Here is a 24,011-nt window from a genome sequence, read left to right as displayed (position 1 = left end):
AGAATAGAATTACATATAATGATTATCTTAATTGGAAAGCTAGTTTTGGTTATCAAAGGCAAATATTTTACAAAAGTTTACTGGGTTAAGTATGTACTATCTACTTTAGTTTTATGTAACGAAAAATTCCATAATATTTATTAATTTTCTTCCATATATTGCTAAAGATTGTTTGCTGTTTCTTATAACTCTTGTAAGATAAACACATCTATAATCGAATGACGAGATGCTCAGGCCAGATATTTTATAGACAGGGTCATTGTGTGGAGGTTGACGAAACAGTTTAGAGATTTATTGAAATTCATATATAAATACACACAATCATAAGTACAGAGTCAGTCAATTAATCAATTAATCAATCAATTGTGAGTCTACAAATTCTAGATGCACACACAAACACTTTGTTGTAGGGTAACATTAATGTGCTCTCAAAGTGTGTTGTTAATAGTTTTCTTGAAATACTATTGTAAACATGTCTGAGAACAAGTCTCATTCAGAAATACTATATATCTACACAGTTAGAAACATATTTGTGTGTGCTCACGTGCCGTTATCACGATAGAAAAAATAACCAAGTAAACAAAACTAAGTCTGTTAAATAGCCAGTTAGTGAACTTGCAACAGATACACCATCGACCTTGACAATAGTAAATGTGTGTTTATCTGACTTTATTATAAAATATGTAGTTGTATTTGTTGTGTCACTATTCATCTTGGTTTCAAAGTTTATGTGTGTATATTTGTATTTGTGTATATGTGTGTACGTATATAAGTGTTTACTTTCTGTGAGCACCTATCTATGAGTATGAAATATCTTGAAAATTCTTAAAAACGACTCATATTACAGAAGTATTAAAAATTGTTAAGTGTAGTGGTATATTTCTTGGCAGGAACGAATATTTATTTCTCTACAATTGAAATTACAGTGTATAATAGACAAAAACACATTTGGTGCATTATATCTTAGTCTACAATATAAACGTATATACATATACTAAATATAACACCATTTAAATATTGATAAACTGGACTATTATTTATTTAATATATTGTAAAATATTCATTATACCATTCAATATTCAATTTTCAAGAAAATTAGAGGCCGGAAAATCAACTCATCATGAACGAATCTTTTGATGATCAGGTGAGTTTCAATTTCAAAGACTGTTTTACTATATACATTAAAGTCTATTGAATAGATTCAATTTTTTATGGTAATTATAGATAACCGATTATTTTGCAGGTAGTTTCATTCCGTATCTCAGCTGGACTCAGTAACAGAACCTTTCAGAAACAAGGATTGATTAATAGCTATTCAATTCATGTTTATGACTGTTGTTCAGTGTTAACTCATAATATCTGGGAGTCAATCAATCAAAAAGATTCAACTCACTGTATAAAAGCTCTAATTTTAATATCTAAATTTCCGGTTACTTTATTGCTGCATACACGTTTCCAATTTCCGCAAGATTATGACGATAACATATATTCTTCTGTCATTAACATTGCTTAGTTTCAACTTGTCAGTTACGTAATCTATGGTGACTTTTACTGGTTGAAATTTTCTGAATAAAGATGTTTCTTGTAGTAAAAGATTGCATAGTATTTAGCAAGTAGAAGGTTGTTCTCAAGATTGATTTAAAAGTAATTACCAGTTTAATCAAAAACGCCAGGTGTGTTTGGTTATCCATAGATCACTTCGCATGCTGATCGTTCTGACGGGACCTGGAAACGCGGACCTTTGGATGCTAACGCACTAGCTGGAATGCAGAACATTGAGTACAAGATTTGCGAGATTCTATTCTGTCTTATGTAAATGTGTGAATGAACACTGCTAAAAGGTTCTATTAATCCTTTAGCTGAGTGTTGAATGTCAATCAACCGAGTATAAATTAAATTTGCGTGCAAACTTTTGCCACCATTTAACTGTTCTTTCTGAGTTTCCAAGCTTTTTCAATAATCTAATCTTTACATTAAATTAATATCCACAATACATCTCAATGAAATTCACTTGAATCTAGTCGCATATGTTCATAAATGATTTTTGAACAGAAATTTACGGTTTGATTAATCAAAGGGTTACCAGTCCACAAAAGAAATGATTTTTCCCTACCATAAATTGTATAATCAGATTGATTTAAGTTACTCATTAACATCTTATTTAATATAATGTCATTATAAACGTGAGAATATGACTTTTGATTATTAATAAGGCAAATACACTTGAATACCTTTTGGTCATTTTCAATCTTCGATAATGATCTGAACGAACTTGAGCTGTAAACATACAATTGAAAAAAAAGTATTGATATTGAATTACATTAATAGCATTGTTTTGTAACTAAACATCTTTATTGAAATTGTATGTTAAGTAGCTATAGTTCGTAGCATTAAAAATATATTGTTCTATTCCTTAATTCGTTGGTGATAATTCCTAGGGTTGATTTAGACTGAATAATTTTTTAAAATTATGTTATCAATAGTCTGACGCCATAGTAAATCGTCATCTAGTGTAGCAGATATCTAACAAACAATTTAAAGTATTGTTAGTTTTTGCACATGGTGTAATTAATAGAGTAATGATTCATTTGATGATATATTTGTTCCAAATTTTATTTGATGTTCTTTTCGGTATTCCTTTAATTTATAAAATAGATACAATGGTAGGCCGTCTAAATTGTTTTAGTTAATGCTTACTTACTTATTTACGCCTGTAACCCCTCGTGGAGGAGCATAGGCCGCACACCAGCATTCCCCATCCAACCCTGTCCCAAACCATCCTTTCCAGTTGTTATTCATCTTTTCCACATCTGCTTCTATTTCCCGACGTAATGTGTTCTTTGACCTTCCTCTTTTTCACTTCCCTTCAGGATTCCGAGTTAGGGCTTGCCTCGTGATGTAGTTTGGTGATTTCCTTAATGTATATCCGATCCACTTCCAACGTCTTTTCCTAATTTGCTCTTCAGCTAGAAGCTGGTTTGTCTTCTCCCATAAAACGCTGTTGCTGACAGTATCCGGCCAGTGAATATTGAGTATTTTGCGTAGACAACTGATTATAAATACTTGTAACTTCTTGACGATGGATAAAGTAATTTTCCACGTTTCAGCTCCATAGCGTAGGACTTTCTTGATGTTCGAATTGAAGATTCTGACTTTGATATTGGTTGACAGTCGTTTTGAGTTCCATATGTTATTGTGGTGTATGAATGCTGTTTTTGCTTTGCCAATCCTCGACTTTACATGTGAATTAGATCCTCCTCGGTCATCGATGATGCTACTCAGATACGTGAAACTTTCCACCTCTTCCAGGGTTTCCTCATTAAGTGTGATTGATTTGGCGTTCTCCGTGTTATATTTGAGAATCTTGTTTGTTGAGGCCTATTGATACAGAGGCTGCTGCTACATTAGTTGTCTTCGTCTGTATTTGTTCGTGTGTACGGTATAGGAGGGCAATGTCATCTGCGAGGCTCGTATTGTATAGTTGCTAGCAAGCTATCCATTGTATTCCGTGCTTTCCCTAAGATGTCGAGGTCTTCATAATTCAGTCAGTCACCAGAAGAAAGAGGAAGGTGGAGAATAGACAGCCTTATCTGACTCCGGTCCACACTTGGAATACATTTGTCAGCCATCGTCCGGGCACGACTTTGCAGTTTAGTTCTTGTATGAGTTCCGGATAATGTTGAGAATCTTAGGAACTCCATAGTGTCGAAGACGTTTCCAAAATGTTCTACAGTCCACACTGTCAAACACCTTCTCATAGTCAATGAAGTTGATGTGTAGTGACGAATTCCACTAAACTGATTGTTCGACGATGATCCGTAGTGTCGCAATTCGGTCTGTTCACGATCGATCCAGACTGTTGATCTCGAAGTTTTGCGTCCACTGCGACTTTCATCCAGTTCAGCAACACTCTGTTGATAACGTTTCCTGGTATTGACAACAGTGTAATGTCTCTGTGATTCTCACATTTTCTCAGATCTGCTTTCTTTGGTATCGTGATGATGTATCCTTCGTTCCAGTCCGTTGGCATTTGTTCTTTCTCCCAATTCTTCTTGAATAGAAGGCGGAGCATGTTTGCAGTTACTTCAGCGTCTGACATTAGTACTTCAGCTAGTATATTGTCAGGTACTGCTACCTTCCCATTCTTGATTTGTCCGATGGCCATTCTGATTTCTTCGATCGTTAGTGGAGTGACATCTATAGCAAGGTTAGTGTGTGCTGCTTCAGTGTCCGGTGAATTTAATGGGGCTGGTCTATTCAGCAGTTCCTCAAATTGTTCCACATACCTGTTCATCCTTTCTTGAATCTCCACGATTCTCATTACTTCCTTGTCTTTGACCAGTCTCTCCGCCTTACTATATCTCCCAGCTAGTTTCCACGTTGTATCACACAGTTTTGTCACATTTTCTTCTCTTGCAGCTTATTCCGCTGTCATTGTCAGGTCTTCCACGTATTTGTGATTGTCAGCTTCAATGCTCTTCTTCACTTACTTGTTTGCTTCACCGTACTCTGCTTGTACATTAACTTTCTCTGCTCGTGTTCAACTAATGTTAATTGCTGTCTCCTTGTTCTTCCTTTAGTGAATCTTGTTCAGGGTTCCCATGGAGATCCATTCCTTATGTTGATGATGCTTCTTGCGACCCAGAACCTCCTGACACATTGAAGTTAATGCTCCTTTGATCACTTTCAAGTTGTCTACCATAATAGTTTCTTCTTCTTTCAGTAGGTGCTGTAAGTCTTGGAATCTGTTGTTGAGAGTAATCTTGAGATGGGTGAGTTTGTCAGTATGTTGAAGGAGGGTTGTATTGAACCTTTATGATGCTGTTGCTCCATTTGTCCAATGATTCTTTAGTTTTACTTTCATCTTGATGACTTTGAAGTGATGATCTGAAGTTATGTCAGCTTCTCTCGTGGTTCTCACATCTTCCATTCACGTTGTGAATTTTTTACTGATGGAAATATGATTGATCTGGTTTTCTGTGGTGTGTTCTGTTGAGATCCATGTAACTTTGAGTATTGTAAGTAATGCGATAAGCTAAAATTTGAATCCATTTAGGAGATTTTAGTCGGAAAACGTCCAAATATTATTCAAGCACTGTGAAGATCTACGTTATTCTCAAACAAGAAGTTGTAGGCCAAAACATTAACGGGCATATAAATTTTGAACATATTCAAATGAGGCTTCACGTATCATCCAATAAATCATAAGAATCATATTTAAAGTTTATTTACCAATTTCTCAAGATTACTCATTAATCAAAGATGTTCTAATATTTTTTGGATTTATTCAGGATACAGAATTCACATATGAAATACCAGATTGTTTAATGGATGGAGACTATATCGAAATTCATGGAGTATGTCATGGTAAACGGTAAGTTATACTTAAATTATTGTTTACAGCATGTCGACATAGTATTTTGTTCATGTCAAAAAAGGTATTTAACTGATCCCCTCATAAAGTTTGATTTAATAATAACAAATAATGAGCTGCTTAAATTATTTGAGTTTTAGAATAATTTTATGTCAGAGTGATGGTGATTTGAGTTGTCAGTAAAAACGTGATTGAGGAATAAAGCGTGGAGGATTCGTGTTGCTGATTACTACAGCTTACTATTTTATCTGTATTTAAAATACGGTTGCTAAAATTCTGAAAATACATTATTATTGAAAAATTTAATTGTATACTATAAGACAGCAGTTTTATACCAGGACACCAAATCCAGTTCACATTTATATATAGTAAATTTAGAATAGAGTAATAAGCTCTTAAATTTTAAACTGATGTCAAATGAGCAAAGATGGATAGTGACTAGCAGTGGAATCCAGGACGCGCTCTTCGTCCTATTTGGGTCTCGTCAACTGGATGTACCTGCATCTCAGAGTTGATATTCACTCTGACGAGTCCCAAATAGGACGAAACGCGCGTCCTGAGTTCCACTGCTAGCCACTATTCATCTTTGCTTACCATGCTTGTGAATTAAGGCAATATCGAGGCAATACGCACAGTATGCACAATATGCCTATTAGAGACTGACCAGTTACAGTCCTAAACATCAATGGGAAGATTCAAACCAACAATACTAAGTGAAGTCAAATAGTTTAAATGATAGTTTTGTGACTTGATGGTGCGTAATCTAAGCTAGACAGTTTTGGTATCGATTTCGATGACATTATCAGAGTTCACATTAAGTAAAGTACAAAACTGATGAACAACAACGAAAGCTTGATAATTAAATCATTTAGCTGCTAAAGCAGTAATATATCTTTTTTAAATATAAATACATCAATAGTGATTCAGTATGATCATCTCGATGAACTACAACTTATTCATGTTAAAATAAAGAAAGAATTCATTATTCAAAAGTCTTTGTCTCAAATAATAGTAGAATTAATCAGGATAAATGATAATAAGAATCATTTAAAAATTGAGGTAAATAAATTCGTTGAGAAGAGATAGTGTTTTTAATGTTTGAATGAGAATGAAATGTTAATTTCTTTCAAACACGGAAAGCATAATGATTACATATAGTTCATTGGAGAAAAGATAACAGGGACACACAGGCCAAGTACATAAAAATTCACATAAATGTAATTAGCAAGGTCATAGATAATATAGAAACAGAATGGTCATAAAATACTTGACCAGTTTGGAATAAACCATTCAATGGATAGAGTTGTGCAGACAAAAATAGACTGCATATAAATACAACAATAACTTCTACAACACTTCGAGACTTGTTTTCGCTCCTCCAGACTTGTACAGATGACTGTGGAATATGTAAGTGCTTACATCTATCCTGTTAAAAAGCATGCAATCGAGGCAGTTTCTTTTTGGATAATAGCATTTTTTGATACTTATTGATATCTACTACACAGATTGGTTATAGTTCAACCGATTTTTTTCAAAAATAGAATGTGTTAAGTGAAATAGAACCTTCAACTACATGACCTCTGATGAACATAGACTTAGTTGAGTAGACAAAATCTGAAGAGTAACGTATGAAGTGAAACACAAGCATTTGATGGTATTATTCAAGTTACAGAATGCTATTGTTAGTTTTCGGTCCTAAATAAACCATAGCGAGTAAGGAATTTTTCAAAGGTATACTTGAAGCCATTTGTTATACAATTAAATAACTAAGAGAACAAAGAACTAACTAGAAATGGTTTTACCGTATTCTGGCTTAATTTAACAGCTATTTACTTTTGAATCCTCTGAAACCAATTGTCGAATGATGCCAGTTGTACATTAGTTTGTGATTTAATGTGAATTATACATTAAGTATATTAATGGGATTAGAAAACATATGACTATTTACCTTTATTTATAACACTATAAAATTAATAAATATCTATTGTTTGAAATTTCTTACAGAATCGTTTTTGAATTATTAACAGAAGAAGGTTCTACTCACAATGTATTTGATAAATTACCTTTACAAATCATTCTAACAACAGATGGTCTAGTGACTGTAATTAGTCGTAATCCAGAAAAGGTAGCAAAACAAGAACGTACTGTGGAGAATGGTATACAAATCAATAAACCTTTCGAATTATGCGTACATGCATATAAGAAATGTTATGTTGTAAGCATAAACTGTATTATTTTTAAATATTTTCATTAATTCTAAGTACATGTTTTTTACTAGGTAACCTATTATTTTGAATTGATTCAAAACTGTATTTGACATATATCATATATGTATAATGTATAATGTTTCCTTTTCACATACATCCTGTCTCCGTTATTATTCTATCCTTAAGTCATATTCCGAAATTGATCCATAGAACTTTCAAACACAATTTTTTCGGCTGTATAAAATTGTGAATATCAAAAATTGTGCTACAAAAACTACATCTATAGCATTAAGCTTAAGTTTTGGATTTTGTTAATTGTTTTACTAATACAATATATACATTTATGAATAATATCAAATAATCTATCTAGATATTTATCAGGAAATAAAGGTTATGAATGGTGTTTATTTCCAGCTGGTGACGATCCAGTAAGCGGCAAAACCCTTAAGAATTAAGAGCTTTGGTTCCGTTTGAAATCCAAGTTAATTCAAAGCACTTTGTTTCTATGGTTACATAGTGCCTGGGCAATGTAAAAATAAAAAATAAGAGGAATTTATAGATTTATTTTATATTTTGTCTTTTTTATTTCATTTAAACCAAGCCTAAGCGTTATTGGAGTAGAAAATTAGAAGTTTTACTACTTCTCTCACAGTTCGACAAACCCATCACTTAAATAATATTAGTGATAAAAGCTCCATGTAATTTATCAGCCTATAGTACATATTCAAAAATTTATATCATTTGCTATTAGGCGTTGTCATTTAAATATTATGAAATCACTGAAATAGGTTCGAACATGGAAACTGATTCTGAACAGCATTAAGAATATGATATTCATGTGTATATGGGTAGACCGAAAGTTGAAATTATACTCATTCAAGTTGTAGACCAGAAAGTGAATGATTTGAGTATAATTATTTTGAATAGTTGCATATAAATAAAAGGAAAAAAATTTCGTCAAAGTTTTCCTGTCAAGTGAAGCGAATCAGTTAACTGGTAAACTCGAGTTCAACGTATAATGGTTCTTCTCAACAAACTGCAGTTAATAAATCTGGTTTATTTTTGTCATTCTGATATCTGGGCGATAATAAACAATATCAAAACAAAGTATTTTGAAGGCTTAATATAAACATCTGAAGTCGATATTGTGTATCATTGGATGCTGGTCAAATGACCTAAAGGTGACGCGTTTGCTGTTAATCTGGAAGGTCCTTTGTCCAACCATTGACACTGGATATTAGTGGGTACTGCTGAACTTACTACCTTACTTACATACTCCTGTTACCGATCTTGGAGGCCGCTCACCAGCAAATTCAACAGTTTCTCAAATTGCTCCACATACCTGTTCATCCTTTCTTGAATCTCCACGATTCTCATTACTTCCTTGTCTTTGACCAGTCTCTCCGCCTTACTATATCTCCCAGCTAGTTTCCACGTTGTATCACACAGTTTTGTCACATTTTCTTCTCTTGCAGCTTATTCCGCTGTCATTGTCAGGTCTTCCACGTATTTGTGATTGTCAGCTTCAATGCTCTTCTTCACTTACTTGTTTGCTTCACCGTACTCTGCTTGTACATTAACTTTCTCTGCTCGTGTTCAACTAATGTTAATTGCTGTCTCCTTGTTCTTCCTTTAGTGAATCTTGTTCAGGGTTCCCATGGAGATCCATTCCTTATGTTGATGATGCTTCTTGCGACCCAGAACCTCCTGACACATTGAAGTTAATGCTCCTTTGATCACTTTCAAGTTGTCTACCATAATAGTTTCTTCTTCTTTCAGTAGGTGCTGTAAGTCTTGGAATCTGTTGTTGAGAGTAATCTTGAGATGGGTGAGTTTGTCAGTATGTTGAAGGAGGGTTGTATTGAACCTTTATGATGCTGTTGCTCCATTTGTCCAATGATTCTTTAGTTTTACTTTCATCTTGATGACTTTGAAGTGATGATCTGAAGTTATGTCAGCTTCTCTCGTGGTTCTCACATCTTCCATTCACGTTGTGAATTTTTTACTGATGGAAATATGATTGATCTGGTTTTCTGTGGTGTGTTCTGTTGAGATCCATGTACCTTTGTGTATTCGTTTGTGTGGGAATATTGTGACACCTATAAACATTTGTTTAGGGCACATAGGTTTGCTAGTCTTTTTCCATTGTCGTTCATTTTTACCAGTCAGTCCATGTCGTACCATGATGTCTTCATATCCGGTGTTGTCCATTTCGACTTTGGTGTTTAGATCTCCCATAAGGATGGTGAGGTCCTTTTTTGGGTACTTCGCTGTGATTGATTTCAGCCTCCCATAAAACTGATCATCGTCGTGATTGCTTTCACTGATGGGTGCACTACTTTGGATAACATTCATTGTAACTCCCTCCCTCTTTGGTTTGAAGGATGCTTTAATTATCCTGGATTGATGAGATCCCCAACCATCAGGTGCTTTGCATGCTTCTTTGGACAGCATCGGAGCAACTTCCTGAGTGTGTGGAGCATTTTTTCTTCGTTATCGGAGTACAGAAGTTTCTCTCCCGTACCTGGCCTGCGTCGTCCAGTTTGGGTCCGATGGGTTCCATTGTTTTCGGGAACCACCATTTTGTATCTCCTCATTTGCGTAGCTATTTGAATGGTCCATAAAAAGTTTTGCTCTGGTTGTTAAAAGTGGCATCGGCCTCGCGACTTCCGTAGAATCTCGATTTTCATCCTGAGACGTTATGATTCTTCGTTCAACTTGGAGGACAGGGTTTATGTGGTTTAATTAGTTTATTCTGGTTGACGTTTTTTTGGCAAGATTTTTTTATACGGGATTGGGTTGATGACCTCACGCCCAACTTTCCTCCCTTGCCCGAGCTTGAGATCGGTAGTGACTCTAGAAGAGCTACAGGGGGAGTTAAAAAATGGAACCCCTTCTCTGTATCATTCCAATTTTGGTATATGCACCTCTTAAGCGAGTATTACTGAACGTGTAAATTAAATCTTAACAGCTGTTTAATTCTGCCTGTACATTGGAATTTCTCTGATGATGTCAATTTTTACCACAAACAACAACCACCCAAACTAAAATAATCTATATTTATAAAGAATATATTTTGTGCTTTGTTATGGGAACTACCAGAAATGTCAAGTATAGAACAAGTCTTCTCTGGATTCCCAAGATGAGTTGCCACCAGTTTACATAAATCGTAGAGATACGATTTTTCACTACAGTTCTTTAAATGAAGAAACATGTCAACTTTATCGATTATACAATAAATAATATCTTTTAACTATGTAGATCAAGTGCGTACATACGTTCTCACATATCATTGTAGCCCTGGTAACATAGTGCGTGTAGACAGCTTTACTGCCCATTTATCTAATAACTTTACAACCTGTCATTTTGTTTTTGTTTTCTCTAAACATATTGTTCATTCATTCCACTAATCTTACGTCATTATTTATTGAAGTGAAATATTTTTCCATGACTGACAGATACCAATTGGGATAAGCTAACATTTTAACGTTCATATTTTGCCCAAATTTGATAACACATTGTTAAAAGATCATAACTAAAACTAAATAACTCTTTTGTACCCTATTGGTGATCATTTATTTCTGAATTGTATCAGTTGACAACAAAAATTAAAAGGAATGTAACCACTTAAAAGCCAGATATTTTCATTGATTGTTTCACAATTCATAATCAGATATAAATATCATTTTTCTTCTGATCATCATGTAACTATTTAGTTATAGAGTCATATCATTTTCGTTTGTTGAATTAAAAGAAAAACATTTTGTCATACACAAATGTCCTAGATTTATTTGTTTTACTATTGTAATTGTTAACTACAGTGCACAAAATTAACTTTTTTTGAAAATGTTAAACAATATCTTTTAAAACATATTGAGGATACTATGACAGTGATACTCTTACAGATTAGGTAAAATAAGGAAGTTTCATGTGAATTTATCATATGATAACTTTGATAATCATATTCATTTTAATGGTTTAACAGTTAGAAATACAGATTTTAAGTAAGAACTAAGGCTGAATTTCTTTGAATAACTAATCTGACAATTGATCCAGATTGATTATCGTAATTTGTTGGGATGTAACTACAGAATCGTGATCGCTTAAACATAATTAAAAAAGTGTTTTACACTAGGTTTTCTAGCAAGAGATAACGTGTAATGCTTGTTCTATAACTAGTTATCGACTATATTCTATGGCTAAATTTTAAGATATAGACTTCAATCTCTATTCCAAATTCCCAGTTACCAATTCTTTTAAATTGGGCAATAATTGATATGACTAAGAATATATATTATGGTTCATGCATTTTACTGCATTACAATTGCCTAAATGTCCAGACGAACTTTGTGGAATATATCGTAAACTCACCAATTTACTACTGAGTAGTGAAGATAATAGTTAGTAGCCACAGTTTTGAAATTTAGAAAGAACATATGGAATTAATTATAAGCCCCCAAATGCCCTGGTACGGCCGAGAGTCCGGAGAGTCCGCTCTCCCTCTCAAAATACTCTCACATGGCCACGCGAATATATAGCCTCTGTCAGAGAAGTCCTACTCACTGACTTCTCGTGGCGGGGGTGTTGTTCACGAAATTGAGAGGACGAAAAGCGAATATCCGGCGCTTTAACCGGGTTGGTGGACACCGAAAGTCCACCTAGGGGAGTTGGAAAACCTTGATTCCAAACCGATGGTGCACATGGGCTCCAGTATCCTGAGGGAACAAATGGCGTATGAATCAATCGTTGATCACCGGCTACCATGGGACTGCATCTGTTGACGATGCTCCAATGCCTTGTGGATCAGACCTTTATGTTAAAGGCTCCGGGTGTGGCCTCCTAAGAAAACCACCTGCTTCAGTTTGGGCACCTGGGCAGTATCACATCCCTCACACAAATCGAATGAGTTTTGTGCGGCGCATATATATTTGGTGCCTTCTTGTACCAATATTTATATGTTTAAACAAATAAAATAATAAACTCGGAAAAAAGACGATAATTGAATTTGAAATATGTATTTATATATTTCAACTGAAATTTCATTATTAAGTTTCAAATCATTCAAATTTTCTCGTCTTGTTCTTATGTTTTCTCTTCTTCTATAGGTTAAATTAAACGGGGAGGACGTTTGTGGCCAAGATCATCTTGTACCATTGAATGAAGCGTTTGCTTTATCAATGCAAGGAAAAGTTGATATACTATCTCTCGAATTTAAAGACATGTATTATGATGAAGAGGAAATGAATAATAATACAAACATGTCTTCTGCTATTAATGACAGTAATAGCATTAGAATGGATGATACACAAGCAGGCTTTGTACGTGTCAATGAGCTAAGACAAAGTTCCATACGCAGAAATGATCCACCAGTAATGGTACCAACAAGAACAGGTTCCAAATTGGACAAACAATCAATAAAAAGTAAAGATAGTAATCTAGAAGTTACTGCTTGGAAAACGTCAAATGATTTATCTAGAGCATATTTAGACGTTGATTACAAAGTATCTACATTAGATCGAAATTCTGCAGCCCATTCATATCGTAATAGTATTGACTTTAGTCACAATTCAGACTCAAGGATCTCTGGAACATTACCACCTGTAGGCAAGTCAGCTAATGACGTAATGGGAAGTCGAGGTAACCTTAATGCAAATGATACGTCACATATAAAGTCGAAAACATCTATTTTTGGTTCTCGAAAATCTGCTACCTTAAGTAATAGTAAAATTGAACAACGTTTTAACGAAGGCAGAAGTCAGACAGATGCAGGCGATTTACACCATGGAAGCTATTCTGTATTGGATGACGAAGATCACATAGGATCTCAACTTTCTGCTACAACATCAACACCTAACTTGCAGGACAAACATAAGAAAAAGCGATTCAGTTTACTTGGAAAGAGCAGAAAATCAACAGGCTCCGAGTCAGATGTACGTAATGACTCTAAGAAATCCAAAGGATCTACGCCAGACATAAGGTTGAAAGATGGCGAAGGCGAGAAAAAGAAGAAGGGTTTACATTTAAAAAATCCTTTTAAACGTTCGAAAACTAAAGGTACAGTCAGTATGCCCTTAGCTAGATTAGTCAAATAAAATTACTGTGGATGAAGGGAATTTCACAGTGTAAATGCGTACTAATGACTATTATCTCATCATTATCACTCAATCCTACTTCTCTAACTAACCCATAATATTTAACAACTAAATAAGTAAATTTTGCATTCGATGAAACAACAAAAACATTTGTAAAAGTCATTAGAATGACAATTAGCAGGAAAATGTTATGTCAACTGTCCGAACCATGACAATCAAGTTGGCCTACTTCAGATCAAGATTAGACTAATAAAAAGAATAAATTATGACTATAACTATCTGAGAGCATTGTTGTGTTATCTGATTGGAGTAATATTTAGCAGCCAACGTGTGTAACTAGAGTTTTCTGGATATTTCCAATGTCGAAGTATTTCTCAAATAAGGTTTTTATTTCTCCGTTCATGAAGAGGTTCGTATAGCAGCTGATATAAGATCCTTTTTTAAACTGGTTTTAAATAAAACGTACCTACGTTTGTTGTGAAAAGATCCAAGTATTATTTGTCTTCAGTGGAACCACAGTTTTGTTTTATTGGTCTCTTTAAAGTATTTGAAAGTTCGAAAATAATAGGTTATTAGCTTTCGTTTTCGTCCACAGAACAGTTTGGTTGAAAACATTAGTTTTAATTTGGTTCTTCACAATGAAATAATTTATAGGTTATACAGTTTAGTCGATCTCAGAAGTCGTAATATTATCCGTTCATCGAGACTTGAATTTAGTCATTTTAGTGGTTTCATATGCCATAAGAATCCAATCCCTTTTTATAATAAACACCATGATTGTTGTACACATCATTCTTAATGGTATAAACATTTTTATTTATAAAATCCAGTTATTATCCATAATAGTATCTGACCAATTGATTTTCAGGGGTTACTGGGAATTGACCAAATATTCCTGATTCATCACGGTGTCAAATCTAAAATTTTGTGCACTCCTTAATGTAAATGTACTAAGTATACGGTTTATAAATACATATTTCCAGTACGAAAACATTATTGGTAGCTTCCTCAACTCAGAATAATCTAGGTCAGATAAATGAATTGAATCTAAAATTTTGAAATTTTGTACCTTTGAATTAAAATACTAAATTTTCTCAAATCCTTTAGCTTGATAATAATAATATCCCTAATATTGGCTAACCCCGAGGAGGATTGCTAAAGTTCTAATGAGAGGCTGTGATTAATAGGGTTTAACTATAACGACTGAATGACAGCATGAAGATAGAACCATTTATGTAGTGATTTATGTTGAAAATGTAGACCACTAAATTGTGACTTGGTAATATGAATATGACATATTTATCATAAAACCTGTAGATCTTGGCTTTATTCTTGTTTCAGGTCATGTGTGAGAAATTCTGAGGAGTCCTAAACTCTACTATACTCATTTTTGAATTATGCTGATATGAGTTCATTAATAAAATCGAAATTAAATTAAGCGATCTAATAGAAGAAATATAATTACCAATGGCTTTTTGATGATAGCCGAAGAGAGGCGAATCGAAAGAAATATTCTAGGGTGTGTAAAAATCACAGATTTAAAGATGCTTATCTAATTAAATTTATGAGAAGTTACTCAACCATAGAATAGAAAATATTATTGTAATACAGCTTAATCAAATATAAGAAATTACATGACGAAGATGTGCTGACCACCTATTCATTTTCAATATTTACGAATAGTTAAACAGGCTTTTCACTCACAACTAAATCTTTTCTCAGATTTTACGTCTGGTATTTACAACAGAATAAGTATGTACAAAACAATATTTTGATATAGGTTTGTTCTCCGAGCTGGATGGTTTGGTCGTGGAGCTTTCATCGTCCTTGTGAACGACATCATCAGCACAAACCTCGGGTAGAAGTGAAGTATTTGAATTTCTTCACATGTGATTCACAGCTCGTCCTGTGAACCTCGATGTTGATTGGTTCTTATTGACCTTACATCTGTTATTGTTTATTTCTTTGTTTTGGTTGTATCTCCTATTGGTTTGATTTTTGTTCCTATGTTTCTGAATAATTTTCTTGATTGGTTGATAAATTGGATTGATTTCAATGTGCTTGTTCATTGCTGATTGACCTGAGTGCCAAGCTTCTAAAAATTCTCTGGTGTTTTTGGAATTGCCTCTGTCCGAAATCTCCACATTTTTCCAGTCGAATGTATGTCCGTAGTTGCCTAAGTGTATTGATATGAGTGAAAAAATGTCGTGACGTTTGACTGCTAATTGATGTTCATGCAGGCGAAGATGAAGGGGGTGTCCGCTTTGTCCGATGTAGCGTTTATCGCAGTTGGCACAATTTGTTTTGTAGATGATGTTTGTTTTGTCTTCTTTTGTCATTTCATCCTTTGGTTTGCATAAGATTGAGTGGATGGATTTTGTTGGTTTGTAGGCAACACCTATTCCGAAGGTTTTCAGCAGCCTTGTTGTCGTTTCCGATATGCCTTTTATGTATGGTAGGGTGATCCTTTTGTTGATTTATATACTTCATTTCGTTTCTGATGATGTGTGCGACTGGTATTTTTTGATGAAATTGATTGGATAGCCGTTCTTTTGAAGGATGGTTTTCAGGTGTTTTTCTTCATTTTTTTTCGTGCTGTGATTGTGTTGCAGTGTGTCCTCGCCCTCTTGAACAAAGTTTTTACACAGCTGATTTTGTGAGTTCCTGGGTTGTTGCTATTGTAGTTGAGAATTTGATCGGTGTGGGTCGACTTCCTGTACACTTGAGTCTCCAGTTTTCCTGTGTCGGTTCTGGTGATTAATATATCTAAGAATAATAGCTTGTTGTTCGACTCTTGTTCCATGGTGAACTTAATGTCGCTGAAGACGTTATTGATCTGCCTGTAGGTGTTTTCTAGTTCATCCTTTTTGACGATGACGAATGTGTCGTCTACATAACGAATCCAAATTTTTGGTTTGATCACTGGTAGAATCGTGGTTTCTAGTCTTTGCATTACCGCTTCTGCGATAAGTCCTGATATTGGTGATCCCATTGGCGTCCCTGTTGTTTGTCCGTAGATTTTGTTGTTCAATTGGAAATATGTTTTTAGACACAAATCTATCAGTTCAAGTAGGCTTTGACTTTGACGCTTCGTGTATTTCGCGAGATTTTCGTCGTTGGTTAGAAGCAAGGGCAGAGTTTCTTTTGCTAAGTTTGGTTCAATTGAAGTGAATAGCGCCGTTATGTCAAGGGATATCATTAGCTCGTCGTCGTTGATTTGAATGTTCTTAATCTGATCAATGAATTGTGTGGCCATCACAAAACAATATATTTTTATCAGAAGGGTTTTTGTGGATATTATAGTAATTTTAATAGTTAAGATCATGAATCAACTGGAGTTAGATCACTATGGAAAACCTGGAAGTACTGGACGGCCGTTTTGTCCTATTGTGAGACTCCTCAGCGGTGCACAGAATCGTGGATGCGTACTACTGAGGAATCCCACAATAGGACGAAACGGCCGTCCAGTGCTTTCAGGTTTTTCAATATATTTCTGTTATATTCCAATATGTAGAAAAATTGTAGTTCTAAAGTTTCGTGACTTAATATAAGCCACTTCTTCAAAGTAAATATTTTGCATTGTTTCCTTTGTATTATTTAAGCTTATGTTAATTTAATGTCTGTTATTTCTTTACTCTGAAGAAGTGGCTTACACTATGTCACGATACGTCAGATATACAATTTTTCTACTTATTGCGATATAACAAAAATATATTTAATATTAATTCTCTATCTAATGCTTAATCTACTTGAAACTATCAAGTCCAACCTCGGTATAGATACCTGTGTATGAAACAATCTGATTATGAATAAATGATTTTTAAAAAATCTTGAATTAACTGGTCTTAACTAATAACCATTAACTAAACAAATAGAAAAACAACATTCACATCAATTATATTCAATTGTCCATTCAGAACTTGTCATTGTAAAAGTCAAATTAATTTTTTATAGCAATTATGTTTAAGTTTTTTTAGATCTAAACAACCACTGGAGAATAGATGGTATATTTAGTAAGAACACTATAAGTTCCTTTCTTTGAACTTCTTAGTTTTAAATCAATATAAAATTTGTAAAGACGTAGATTATTTAAGTCTACTTATTGAGAAATAAAGTATGATGGCTATTGAAATTTTGTTCTGAAATTTTTGTTCTGTATAATTCATTTTTGTCAATTAACTTTTTTCATATGTTTTACGATTTCAGACCAAACACCTTCGATAGCATCAGATATTACTATTGCTAGGAGCACTAAAAATCCGGTAATTAATGTAGCTGTCACTGAACGATTACCAAAAGAGATGTCTAAAAAACCAGCACCTGAAATTGCAGCTTATCTTCATAAATCCAATCCATCAACTGAATTTGATGCACTTAATTTAACTGGTCGTGAAACACTGTCTGAAGATACTCATTTTCCACCTTTTGACAGAAAATATTATGATGGATATGAAAATATTGGTAGTCCTTATGATACATTTAAACGCAAGACGTTGGATGACTCAAGAAAATCTATCGAGATTTCATCTTTAAGTGATTTGCACTCACATGGTAAACTTAAAGGACCAGCTCCAGAATTAGCAGCTTTAATTCACTCGAAACATCCTACTTCAAATCTAGAAGATATAACCATTGCTCAAGGTTCAGACTCACATATAAGACCATTCACACCAGCTGATCAATCACCTAGGCCACCAAGATATACTAGAGAACCTTCCTCTGACATTGCAAATTTAAAATTAAAAGGTACAGCTCCTGAAATAGCGGCGATAATACACTCAAGAACTAAAAGTCCTAACCATGAAGATATAACGCTTACTCAGAGCTGTGATCCAAGCTTCGGTCCGTATTCTACAGTGGATACGTCAGGAAAAAAACCCTTGAAGCCAAGTGGAAGTGCATCAGAGATAGCTGCGGATATACACAAAAACAATTTAGCAGACCATCTACCCTATGCAGATTATACCTTAACTGGTACTAATAACAATGACATACAAGGAATAAAGCATGGACTAAAAGAAAAAGTGCAATCTTCACGTAAATCTCGTTCTTTAAGTGAATATATATCAGACAGTGATGAAACAGAGAGTGCAGGCAGTGACGTGTATACTGACAATGAATGCTACTTAGAAGTAGGTAAAAGTCAATACTATTTTGATCGTAAACGTTCTCTGAAAAATTATCGTTCCAAACGATCAACAAAATTGGAACGTGAAGCTAGACGTAATATGGGGTTATATAAAACTGGGAGTCAAGACTCAGTAAGCAGCAGTATTTCGTCGCTTAAACCAACTGATCGTAAAATGACCCCGAAATATAGAAAACGTCCAAGTGCTAAAAAGGAAGAAGTTTCATCTTGGTTGAACAGCTCTAATTCACGTAAGGAGAATTCTTTTCACCATCTATTTACTCTTAAGTTCACCTTACATTGTAATCTTTGTGAAATATTTTCATTAAGAAATTTATCTGTACCCGATGATCTTTGGTGCTTTTTCTAAGGATCAAATCTAACCTTACAAGTTATTCAGTATCAAATTACTGTCCACAAGTTCACCGACTGTAAGGTTGAAATTTTCACTATTTAAAATGAAAATTACAAATTGCATGATGAAATAATAAATGTAGAAGCTGTAGATTCATGCAAATATTTTTTATACCGTCATAAAAAAATCAATATTTAGTAAAAAGGTACTTCTGTTCAGTTTTTGCTTCGTTAGAGAAATTACGGATTCTATAAAGCAGTCGAAAACCGATTATATTAAGAGTAATTATCCTTTCCGATTATACGCTTTGATTATTCGAATCATCTGTATGAATAAACATGCATTTCTTTCAAAACTTATAGGTATTAAAAACTAAAGTACCCCATGGTTTACTTACCGCATTTTAGATTCCATAGACAAGGTTTATAAATCGACTTATGTCGTACGTTAGGATAGAAGTAGTCGTATAGTTCATGTTGAATATATTAAATACTTATGTACTTAATGTTTTCGTCATTTCAACTTTATCATTATGTCAGGACTAAGCTATATCATTGTTTTTGAAGCAATTCAATATAAATGTTTGTAAACCTACATCTTTTGTGACAGAGCTACATTGGAGACAATAATTATTATGTTCATTGCCTTAAATAACCCAGTTGTTGAACACATTATTCATCACCAAGTACTTTGAAAGTCTTCTTCAAAGTGGTATATGAATATATTACAGAATAATTATGTACTTTAAGGACGTAAAAATATAAAAAGACAATGATAAGTAATTTATATGTAGTTGATGCTTACCAACTATACAACTAATAGTCTTCACAATAAAATGAAATGAAATTTCACTAATCTTAGTATATCTACACAGGTATATACTTCACTAATTTTCTTTACTTTTCTTTTAGCCTATAATCCAATCCGTGTAGATGGGAATATATATCCAAGTTATACATCAAATGTTTATGCTGCAGCTCCTATAATTCAAAAATCTTTAATTCAAAACTATTTATTAAAAAATATTATTCAGGTTAGTTTATTAAAATAATTTAACAATAATTATAAACATTTAAAATGATCGATTACAGTTACTTGAATAGATTATTTAAAAATATTTATAAGAATTATCAGAAGGGGATTTGGTGGAGATTTTAGTAATTTTATATAGTTGAAATCATGAGTCTATTGAAGCTAGACCACCATGGAAAACCTGGAAGCACTGGACGACCGTTTCGTCCTATTGTGGAATCCTCAGCAGTGCGCATCCACTAGCCCGCACTCGCGAGATTCGAACCAAGGACCTATCAGTCGAGTGCTTAACCTCTAGACCAGTGAGCCAGGATCTAACGGTGTCATTGTCTAACTTCAACCAATCCACAAAATTGAGCAACCATTCACCAATGTCTTCAGTGAGTTGTTATCGCCCAACAGACATTAACACCATTGGATGTCGGCTCAATGGTTTAGAGGTTGAGCGCTCGCACATGACACTGATAGGTCGTGGGTTCAAATCTCGCGAGGCGGGATTGTGGATGCGCATTGCTGAGGAGTCCCACAATAAAACGAAACGGCTGTCCAGAGACTCATGATTCCAACTATATAGAATTTATAAGAATTCACTGAAGAATGTATTACAGGAATAGTCTTAATAAGATTATCTAACATGTATAGTAATTAATAAATTCAGCCTTAAGTGAAATACTGTTTTTTCAAAAATTAGTCTACATGGTGTCCTGATGTGTTGTAGTTTCTTTCTAGATTTTTATTAACCCAGATCATATTCCTCTATTAAAATGTTTTTTTCCTAATATTTGGCAAGTTGATTATAACTTTTCAATTAAATTTCATTGAATTTGAAATGTTTATTTGATGTAGATAGAATGACCCTTTTTTATATTAACTACTTAATTATACCATAATCGTAGGTCAATTTAAACTTCATATCTTACTTTTTATACATCTGTAATCACAATTAAAACAATTATCAGACCTTCATTTTGTCAAATCATCTTGTGTGTGTATATTATTATTTATTAAGTAGTTTTTGTATTATATTGAGGGACTGGCATTAACAATTCAGCTAACATGAATTTATAGGGATGTTCGTTTTCAAACATAAATCTAGTCGAATAGTGTTCCAATATAATAACGCTTGTATCATTAGATAGAATTATATTATACCATTTATAATTGTTTTTTCGTGCTCACAAAATTTATAATATAGCTCATTTTGGTTGATTACACAATACAAATGGTAGTGAGGCAATGGTTTTCTTTTATAAATATGACATAATTCAATTCACTTATGATGTTAATTCATGTTGATGAAATGTTGATTTGTAAATGATATTGGCAAAAAAATAATTCTCTGTGAATCTATGATAACCATTGCAACACTACAGTAATTTCAACGGGAAAGTAACAAATATTTACATTTTTGAAATGATTTGCTCTAGTGTATGATAAAAAGGCTTATTATTTCACCTTTCTGATTATAATCATGCTTTTGTTTTAACTCATTGTTTTATTAAAGTCAATAAAATGTGATACCACCATGGATTTACCATATCCTCTAACAATTGGACGAAGTGCACTAGTTTATGGTCATTTCAAGTACAATTCAGCTGTACGTCAATCCTGTTTCATAAGACTTGAGTTTAAGACCTCCTATGAAGAACCTAATGAATGTGAAACACTTTATCTTCAATTGTGGTCTGATGGTGGTCTAAATGTTTTGAAGAGCCAATGCATGAATAGCGAAATTCCATACAGTACTTCAAATAATATTCAACATTTAACACTTAAAGATAATGAAGTTTGCAATAATGATAAGCAACAAGTGAATTTCACTCTGAAATTCATATCTCAAAGCTTCTATACTGTTGTGAGTTTCAGTTTATTTATATATTCTTTATCAGTTCTGCATTTTTGATAAACTATTTGACGTATGACGTTCTGTTTCTTTCAATGGCTATGAAAAAGCGTCTACTGATAACTTATTGCTAGATTTTTAATTATAAGTTAATTATTCATTGAATATCATTTTCTAATTTACCTAGTTCATTTACGTAAGCAGAATGAAATCTAATAAGTGATATCATTTTCTTTATTGTAACTGCAGTATATATATACGTGTAATGATAGCGAGTGACATGTTTATTCATGAAACTAGCGCAGGTATATGTCTTTCATTAAGGCATTAGGGGGAAAAGATAACCACGTGGAATAAAAACGCTCGGTAGCATAAAAAATGTGATATTATTTAATGAAAATGTAGACACGTTGAATTGATATATATTTTTAATGTTACGTGAGCTGGTTATTGAAGCTGAATGTGAATAGATATTAGACAACTGATGTATGGGTGTAAATCTAGCTAGAAAAAAATTGATTTTTTCTAAAACTAGAACTAGTTAGGGAAATAAATATAACTTTTACACTTATTTACTGTTGTTCTGAGTCAGGTTATATTAGTAGGAGTTGAAGGAGCATTACTATTGACTGCTGGTTGCGGTGAAATAAAAGACAAAACTTGCATATTCGCACTAAAATCATTATCTTCCTGTTGATTGTCAAGGATATCCGGTTTCAGTTTGTACATAGAGACGGTCAACTTGTTACCGCTTCTATAAATAATGAGGTATTTTTCTTCACGTTCTATCACTTGGAGAAGATATTCCTACAGTTATGCTAGTGCTGGGCAAAAATAGATTTAAATAAAGCAAGAACAAACATTGATGCAGAATAGTATGAATTCATATTATTTCGAGGTTTCTCGTCAGCTGCTTACAAACCAAAATTGTGATAGAATTTTTACATGAAGATAGTATGAAACAATTGACATAAATGAGTGTAAATAACGTGATTACAATAATAACTATATATATATGCTAGAAACAGGTCAGGGGTCAAAAGAGGGAGGTTAATCCAGGGTGGGTGGTGTAATAATTTAGTGAAGTTCATAAATTGTGTGATAATTGTAGAGATTAATGGAATTGACTAATGATAAGGTAGATTACGTAATAATAATTAAATAGGGTTTGGAAAGTTAAGATGATTTAAGAGGATCAGGTGGTGGAAATGTGTGAATAAAATTTATTTTAAGAATTAGGTAATAGGGGGGAGTGTAAAATTATCTTAGAATAAGTAAATGAATAAATTAACCAAAACACAAAACAAACAGAAACAAAAGGATTACCAGGGTAGTGATAAGTTTATTAAAGTCTCTTTTTGGATGCATAAGTCCGGTTTCAGTTTCTTAATTGCAATGGCTTCAGCAAAGCGGAGAGTGGTAGTGGTTCTTTGTCTATTGATAATTTTAAACGCGCACATAATATCGACGGTATGCCCGGTGTCAAGTAGATGCCGAGCTATTGCACTGTTAAAAGCTTTAGTCCCTCGCAACGTCAAGTTCTTCGGAATATGCTCAGAAATACGAACCTGTACTCTTCTCTCAGTTCTTCCAATGTATGTGCTACGGCACGTACATGTGAATTGGTAAATGCAGTTTGGAGCAACAGAGGGGAGAGGACTTGTCGATTTTCGTTTGTTTCAGTGAACAGTATGTTTTCCATAACGTAGTCACTTTGGCTGCCGGGTAGGTCACTTTTAAAGCGGAATTAATTCTGTGATTGATAATTCCGGCGACTTCATCTCCTTTGAAGCGTAAGGATAGGAAGCAGGTTTTCTTTTCAACTGTATCATGCTTAATCGGAGGGTTTGTATTAGCATATTTGTGGATGAATTTATCCGGATATGCATTTTCACGTAGGCATTTGGTGATTGTAGTAATTTCTTCTTCGAGGCATTCTTTTGAGCAGATTTTTCGTGCGCGGTCAAAAAGGTTTCGCAC

General features: G+C 33.7%; 1 protein-coding gene across 1 annotated transcript in view; it reads left to right on the top strand.

The window, feature by feature from the left end:
• Positions 1 to 1,136: 1,136 nt before the first annotated feature.
• The window catches only part of Smp_140590 (hypothetical protein), a gene marked incomplete at both ends in the record, with an annotated part of 39,972 nt that continues 17,097 nt past the window's right edge, over positions 1,137 to 24,011 (top strand). The window contains 6 exons of the mRNA XM_018793746.1: positions 1,137 to 1,144; positions 7,379 to 7,589; positions 12,687 to 13,635; positions 17,880 to 19,052; positions 20,068 to 20,189; positions 21,693 to 22,043. Of these exons, the coding sequence (XP_018648227.1) occupies positions 1,137 to 1,144; positions 7,379 to 7,589; positions 12,687 to 13,635; positions 17,880 to 19,052; positions 20,068 to 20,189; positions 21,693 to 22,043 (2,814 nt within the window). The remainder of the gene's footprint in view (positions 1,145 to 7,378; positions 7,590 to 12,686; positions 13,636 to 17,879; positions 19,053 to 20,067; positions 20,190 to 21,692; positions 22,044 to 24,011) is intronic.

Source organism: Schistosoma mansoni, chromosome 1 (genome assembly GCF_000237925.1).
Source record: "Schistosoma mansoni strain Puerto Rico chromosome 1, complete genome".
Taxonomy (NCBI): Eukaryota; Metazoa; Platyhelminthes; class Trematoda; order Strigeidida; family Schistosomatidae; genus Schistosoma; species Schistosoma mansoni.
This window is presented reverse-complemented; position numbering and strand designations above follow the sequence as displayed.